Consider the following 8767-nt stretch of genomic DNA (forward strand, 5'->3'; position numbering starts at 1 on the left):
TTCACTAACCAGTTTGCAAAGAAAAAAGATTATCTAAATCACCAAAATGTTATGGGTTATACAGCAAAAAAGATGGTAATCAGATGGTGCCATATCTGGAGAATATGGTGGGTGAGGGAGAACTTCCCAACCCGACTCTATAATCTTGTGTTGTATCAAACGTGCCATATGTGAACATGCATTGTTGTGGAGAAGAAGAACACCTTTCTGACTGACGAGTGATGTTTGTTTTGTTTTGAATTTTTCGCAAAGCTAGACGAGAGCTATCTGCGCTGTAGTCCCTAATTTAGCAGTGTAAGACTAGAGGGAAGGCAGCTAGTCATCACCACCTACCGCCAACTCTTGGGCTACTCCTTGACCAACGAATAGTGGGATTGACCGTCACATTATAATGCCCCCACAGCTGAAAGGACGAGCATGTTTGGTGGAATGGGGAATCGAACCCGCGATCCACAGATTGCGAGTTGAGTGCCCTAGCCACCTTGGTCCTTGATGAGTGAAGGGCTTGATTTAAACATTCCAGTTGCTGACTATAGATCTCTGCATTGACAGTTTACTATGGATTGAGGAGTTTGATATGAATTACTCCCTTGATGTCCCACCAAATACAAAGCATCATTTTCTGTAGAAGGAGTCCAGGTTTTAGTGTAGGACTGAGCCATTGTTTCTGGCATTTAATATTCGCATAAAGAATCCATTTTTCGTCACCAGTGACAATTCTGTCCAAAAATGGTTCACGCACATTACAGGCCAGAAGAGGCGAAGCAACGTTCACACGTTGGAAATGATTATCATCGGAGAGTTCGTGAGGCACCCAAACACCTTCTTTAGTGACTTTAGCCTGAAAAACTGCGATGGCAGGGGCCGACATGTTGGAATTGATATTGATGCTCTGAAGATGCTTGTTGAGTTTAACCCAAGGCAACACACCCGTGATGTGACCTCGAAATTGCATGTCTCTCGTGAAACAATACATAATCATCTAAGGAATGTGGGAAAACTCCAATGAAGGAAAATTGCTGAACCATTGTTGACACTTACAAACGTTCAAAAAATTTCCATAAACTTCTTTGATATTCTTTGTGGCTACAGAGGCATTATTTCTCTTCTGTATTCAAACAGCACTACACACTGAATGTGTGTCTCATTGTGTGCCATCACTATAAGGGATTAGAGAATACTAAACTTTACACATTATATATAGATTACACTAATGTGATGTTTAGGTGGTTCGTTCAACTATTATACATGATGTAAGTTTTTTGGAGGGTGGTTAATGAAAGTGTTCCAAATCGCGACATTAATTTCTTGATGACCTAATAACTGTAATATAGAATTTCATTACTTGATATTTTACATCATTTAAGCTACAAGTAAAAATTGATCAGTCTAATAACATTCTAAAGCAAGACTTTATAAAAAAAAAAAAAGACGTTTCCAAACTTGGAAAACCCAAAATGTTTAAAATAGCAATATGAAAATGTTAAAAACGTTATACATGTCAAAACAAACACCAAACCATATATATCACTCTTAGTCCCTCAATATAATTTAGAAATCTACATTTTGTCTTCAATCTAATACCCCCCCCCAACAAAAATATATTATGATCTCCTTGCACCAACTAAGTACACACCAAGAAATGTTTAATAAAAACAGTATGACTTTTTTTTATATATACTACATATGGAGAGAAGTGTCTACAACACAATAACCAAGCAAGACAGTTTTTAAATCTGATTTTTGATGACAAATACAAGTAGCTATTGCAGCAATACCGCATCTGCTTTGTGTGAATTATAACAATATAATTCATGAAATAATCTACTTTATAGCAATATGGTGCTCCTATCATTGCTTAACATTTGAGTGTTTAGAAAATTTTCTCCTATCCAAAGTGACTTTACATTTCTTTCTATATTTTTTCAGGCACAATATCACAAATGAGAAGGAAAAGGTTTATATGTCTAACACTACATAGACAATTGCTAATACAAATAATGCCTATAGTTCAATTGATAGTTGAGAAAATTTCCCACTGGTATATTATTATCTCTAAAGATCACACATTCAAATCCAGGATTCCCAGCTAGTAACAGAATAGTACTGTTATATCATTACAACTATATTATTGCTCTCTCTTTTCACAATCACAAAACTATTTTGTTTTTGGTATGATTTAGTTTTATCAGAACTCACTACTACACATCTATTGGACAACAATTCTTAAATACCAAGTAAGAATCACGATCATGAATAAGTTTCATACCAGTTGACAAGAAAAAAGATATCTAAATCACCAAAATGTTATGGTTATAGTCTTGTTTAAACAAATTCATGTGAAATATGCACAAAAAAGTCAAACACATATAAATGGATATCAATGTAAAATTAAATGCTGTAACAAATTATTAGGACAGATAAATACTTACTCTTTGCATTCTTTGGCCTTTTGAATTCTTTCTTTCAGTTTTCTCTGTATTCTCAGTATTCTTTAAAATAAAACAACATCAAGTGTTAAATTCTATTGACAAATGTTTATATTGTTCAATGTTTTATCAAATCTGGTTCCATATGCTATATTATGAAAACTGCATTTAAGTCTTCAATCAAGAAAAATAATGACAATTCTCACATAATTCTGAGCTTTCTTATAATGATTTAGAATTATACTAAAATTACAATTGATGGTTTTAATTTATTAACTGGCAAAAACATTTTTTTTTGCTAAACTTTAGGTCTAATTACAAATGAAAATATAATTCTGCCATTTTTATTTAGGCTATAAATGTACTTATTTTTGAGCATTCTAAACATTTTAGAATGTTCCTGCTAAATGTTAAGAACTAGACAGTACTGCAAGGTTACACAAAATTCATTCTTTAGTACTAGTTAATTTTAACATAGTTTAGATACATTTTATTAAATATTTACAACAGTGAAATAACACAAAAGTATACATTAACTATATAGCACTGTATTTGCCTTGTTGATAAATAAAAAAAAGAAGAGAATCATACATTAGTATTTCATTTGTGAAGAAAATTTTTTCTGAGATAATACACATGAAATAAAACAATAAGCTTCTACATGCTGAAAGTACTAAAATGGATAAGGTCTTATTTCCAGCCTTTCCTTTTTTCTATCATCTTGTATCATAAAAAATATGTACAAGACCAAGGACGAGTTCTTTACCACTGCATATTTACTACTATGAAAGAAAAATAATATCCAAAACAATTACTTCAACTTAAGAAACATCTAATCACCCATTCAAACACCACAGGCATTATAAGGGTCAAGAGGGCAAACCTTCCAAGAATTCCTCTCAACTAAAACACTTGAATTGTGTTGGTTTGCTACAAACAGAACTTGGTTGGGCAGAGCTAAAAATCTATTTTCATAGACCAAATAAGCCTGATCAAACGCTCCACCTGCTGTTATTATTAGTACTTCAGTTTCAATAAGATTTTTTTTACAAAAATGATAAAAAATAAAGTATCTTAAGTCCAGTGAAATTTAATGAACCTTATAATTTACTAATTGCTATCTAATAAAAATAAATAATGCTGCTTAAAGGCAAAAGGGTGTAACTTAACTGTTTCTAAGCAAAATATACCAGTTTACTTTTTTTAATTGATTTCAATATGGTATTCAGGGATAAAAATAATGGAATAAAATTACATTTACTCAAGGGAAAGCTATCAGGAAGATTGCATTCCCTCATGAATTGTTTTTTTTATTTAATTCATGCAATATGGTCACTTTCATTGTGATAACTAAAGGAATATGGATGGACCATGCATTCCCAGTTGGGAAAGCTAACTAAAAAAATGAAATTCCTCAAGCAAAAGTAAATTCCTCAGGAATGCGAGAACATAATATTTGGATCCCTGGTATTTTTAATGAATAAAAATTATAAAACTGTTATTAAAATAGTAAAATAAGTCATACTTGAAATATTATTATTAGACTCCAAAAGAAAACACTTATTCAATAAGATTTTCCATACTGCAAAATTTCTTTAAAATAATTTAACATCTTAATACAACATAAAAATCATGACACTGGGAGTATTTTTTATTTGGGCACATTTTAACACCATGTTAGTTAAAGTTAAAATCCTAATAAAACACAGTTTTATAGTAGGTTAGATTTTACCTTTCCACTTTCTTGTTCTTTAGACTGAGGCGAAGCATCAGTATCATCTCCTTTGTTTCTCTTTCTATTCTTGCGTCTGTCGTTTCCACTAAAATTCTGTCGCTTCATACGTGGCCCACCACCAGGGCTGCTAGGAGCAAACCTTTTCCTTGGCATCTGGTCTCTGAAACCATCCTGGAACAAAACATATAGTATGTTTGGAAACTTTTTTACAAAGGTAACTAAAAATTATACAATTCATGCAAGTGGACTGTTTCAGGTTTAACAGGTGGCATTAAAGTTGTTTATCATTACTGTACAGTTGCTTTTTACCATCATGCTGAATCCATATTTTTCCAGAAGTATATGACCTATGAAACCTATAAAAGAATATTTATCAAGTTTTTCTAATAATTAAATAATGTGTGTTCTACTGCTCTAAAAATATACAAGTAAATGTATACACATTCTAGCTCAGTTAATCCTGAAACTATAATTAGGGTCATTTGAACTGTTTAAAACTACATAAGTTATTTATGCATCAAACTGCTTATAGGTCCATGACTTTGTTGGTTATAGGGTGCCTAATAACTTACAAGTCACACAAACACACACAAAAAAAGATACAATACTGCCATTAATCCCACTAATTACTGCTGAGGTTCCCTTTCTACTTTATATAGAAAATGAATGATTTTACTCTATCACCAAGTGATTTTGGTCATTTCTTTACACTAGAGAATCGTAGCATTCAAAAACATAAAATTACCCAATATGTGGAGCCCACTGGTAGTGAAAGAGATATAAAAAGTATGTAATTTCAAGGTTAAAAATACAGTAGTGTACTCATCAATAACCTTTTTGTCATATGTATGCATAAGTTGAACATTATAGAGATCTAGTCTGACCTAGAAGCAAAATATTTGAAGTAACCTGATTGATTTCTACTACCCTTTTGTCATGTAATAATGTGTTTCTATGATCTGTGTTTGTATACTCCAAGAAGAGAATAAAAACACAGGATAGAAACAAGTTCTTCTATGACAATGGATATGAATAAAAATACAATATAAAATTGTTATAAAAGGGAATGTGATAACAAAAATGTTAAAAAGACATAAAACTTGGAATAATCAAAGGGAATAGTTATAAAATTAATATTTTAATTTTCTTTCAAATTACTTCAGTTTTACTCACACGTGACTGCTTTGTGTAAATGCTTTTTATATTTTTGGTAATTCTAAGATGTTTTCAAAACATAATGTGCTGAAAAATTGCATTTGTATGATTATACCTCAAAAACAATTAAAAATGTTTTTTTTCAAGATTTCACATTAATGGGTGAGAGGAAGCCATATTTACAACAATAAGCCAGATTGCCCAGACTTTAAAGCATTACTTAAAGACTAACAAGTTCTTACACATTTCAATTAATGTATTCAAAACCTTAGACTGATAATTATTCCAAATATACAAGTAATCAGCAAAATATATCTTAAAATTAATGATTGTGTGATTTCTCAGATAATCAACACAATTCAAAGATCAAACAATTTAGTAATACTTGGATGAATTAAAAAATTAAAATGTAGAGAAGTGCAAAACAATGCTCTTGAGATGAATGGATATGTATTAACTCTACAGCACAATGATTTAAAACACAACCTAACAATTATATAATTACTAAAATTTTAAACCACCATGTTAGGCTTTCAAAACCTAATGAACAAAATACTCGTTTTCAATTCCTAGGTTTAAATTAACTTGGAAAAAGCATCAGTGTGTTCATAATCATAGAAAAAAAACAAAAAATTTTAACAAGCATAAGAATGGTAAGTAGCCTCCTAATTAATGTAATTATAATTTATTACTAATTCAGGACATTTCTCTTAAAAAAGTAAATGACAACTGAAAATCATGGGGTACTATTGTTAACTGTTTTTTTTTAACTAAGAGTAAAAATTACACTTGGGTATTTAGAAAATAACAAAAATTTTGCCAATAATGAGAGCATCATTATGTCTTAAGATCAGATGTGAGCATTTATGACCTTAACATGGACCATGAAACTAAACTTTACTATTTAAAGACTAGGTGAGTTACATTTTAAAATTCAATTATGATGTGACCAACTTTTAAGTGCAATAAAACCTCTCTCACTAGATTTTGTAGCAAAGTTGCAAATATTGATATATAACACATGTAGCCAATATTTTAAACTTCAAAAACCAAAAAAAAATTACTAATTGCAACCAACAAGAAGCCAAACCTTAAAAAAAAACTGTGGTAAGAAATAGTATTATTGCAACTATTTTACCTTTTAAGTACACTAGTACAATTGTTAAACAGCCAACTGGTTGATTGAGAATGCAGTGCACTGCTGTGTGTGACATTCGTATAAATAAAAACAGATAAAAATGAGCAACATTCAAAAGAGTCAAGCTACTACCACTGAAGTTTCTGCAGCTAGTTGACTACTGTTATGCTACTATATTGTACTTGCTAGCTACTTGCTACACATTCATTTGAACTATATAAATTAATAATCAAATTCTTGCATTTATTATTTTAACCTGTTTTATATAAACTTCTATCTTTTGTTAGAAAAAAAAAAAGGATTTAGATAAATTATTTCAACAATCATACCATTCTGTCTCTTTCACTCATACGGAAATCAGCAGGCCCTGGGGCCATAAATCCCATGGATGGTCCCATCCTTCCTCCAAATCCATTGTTCATCATTCTTTGCATTCCATACCGACTTCTATCCATCTCATTAAAGCGCATGGAACTACCTGGTCCACCAAGATGCCTGTATCGATCATATTCACCCATAGGATTCATTCCAAAAAATGAGCCTCCCTGTTCCCAAGGTCCTCCATATCCTCTATAGGCCATCTCATTAATTACTTAAAGTGATCAATCTAAACAGAAATCACACAAGAAATAATATAAAAATATAAATAACAATGCACATTGTGATTAGGAATAAAAATAGAAAAGAATGAATTAAATTTTCATCCTCTTAATTTAACTTGATTGCACGAATTCATTTCTTTGTGGTGGAATGGTGTCGGGAGTAGTTTGGATAATTTGTCACTGTTAATCTACTGATATCAAAAAATTTTAAGCCTGTTATGCGATACTTATCTGAATGATAAAGAATTAAAATTAATTTTTATTCATCCACCACATGAACTAAATTACAATATAAATATCTCATTTGCTATTAACACCTTCTGACAAGTTTTTAAACAACCTGCAACTTTTAAACCAATTATCAGGGCTTAACTACAATTTGTATATATATGCACATTACAGCAACAAATAATTCAAATATATTTAAAAGCAAGGTTCATACATTTGAAAAGAACAAAATTCCAGGATCCTTCCAATATTTAAAGGAATTATATTTTTACTAAGATCCACAAACATCTTGATTTCACAACTAATTCATTATTCGCTCAAATGTACTTCATAAATCAGTGAGCAGAAAACTCAGTAATAATACAGATAGTTATGTAATGTAAAAGCTTACAAAGACATGCATACTGTCATCAATATGCAATTAAAATGAGTTTTGAATTGTAAATCCACACATACATATTAAATACATTAACTCATTAAACATGCTTGAATGAAGGCTACAATTAGCTGCTTTTCTAATATAGTTAAGTACCTTGCAAGATAAATGTATCTAACTGGTGCATTTCTAAAATATACACTAAGGAATTTATCAGTAAGTGTTTGTAGATGAAGTTATCATGCACCTTTCCAGTGTCTTGAATAAGCATACTATCATGTTCAAAAGGTCACAATTATATGTAGATGCAACCTTTTTTCTAATTACAGGTACTGAATTTATTTTGAATAAACATGAATTAGATTCTGATGGGCTTCAAAAATTTCCCTACATTAAGAATATAGAAAGGCAAAAGGCCCAAATTTTTTTATCTCATCATTTTGTACTTTTCATTTCTTAATGGTCATGTATACTTTAATGTTTGGTATATTAAAACCAAAAATTTACTATATTAATTACCATAACTCATTATACATATCATATCTGAACACGTTTGTTGGTGCAGCAAAATGGCATGGTTGTCTAGCACAATAAATTTATTTAATTAGTAAATTTTCCAGAGTATACATAGATATATATATTGTGTATCTACAATAATTTAAAATTTATTACATTATTAATAAGAACTTCTGCTATATCCTTTGCATGTTAGAAGTTCCAATGAAATCCTGTGTGAAACTTCACTGACAGGATTGATGAAAGTACTAAATTAAAGTCTTTTGTTTGTTTGTTTTGAATTTTGTGCAGAACTACACAAGGGGTATCTGTTAATTTCTTAATTTAAAAGTAAATATTTAAAAAAATCCTAAATATTGATTTTTTGTGTGTCACATGGTTTGTTGAATACACCTTGCTTTCAGATTAATTTTTTGACGTACAAACACCAAGTCTACAGTTTCTTACAAACTAGGAAGTCAAATTACCAATACTGACAAGCTAGAATATAACATAAGAACCTCCTACATTTTCTATTTGCTGAGATATTGCTACATACAGTGTATCAAACACAGCTGCCCTCCCCCCACTTCTTTCCATTTTTGGAAA

At 30.7% G+C, this 8767-nt stretch overlaps 1 protein-coding gene across 3 annotated transcripts in view; it reads right to left on the reverse strand.

The window, feature by feature from the left end:
* Positions 1-8767, reverse strand: part of LOC106460492 (axoneme-associated protein mst101(2)-like) — a 34955-nt gene that overhangs the window by 24127 nt on the left and 2061 nt on the right. For all 3 annotated transcript variants that reach the window (XM_013920197.2, XM_013920196.2, XM_013920198.2), the window contains exons 2-4: positions 6787-7064; positions 4162-4335; positions 2433-2492 (exon numbers count right to left, since the gene is read on the reverse strand). In XM_013920197.2, coding sequence (XP_013775651.1) covers positions 2433-2492; positions 4162-4335; positions 6787-7038 — 486 coding nt within the window. In that variant the 5' untranslated portion in view covers positions 7039-7064. The remainder of the gene's footprint in view (positions 1-2432; positions 2493-4161; positions 4336-6786; positions 7065-8767) is intronic.

Source organism: Limulus polyphemus, unplaced genomic scaffold (assembly GCF_000517525.1).
Source record: "Limulus polyphemus unplaced genomic scaffold, Limulus_polyphemus-2.1.2 Scaffold780, whole genome shotgun sequence".
NCBI lineage: Eukaryota > Metazoa > Arthropoda > Merostomata > Xiphosura > Limulidae > Limulus > Limulus polyphemus.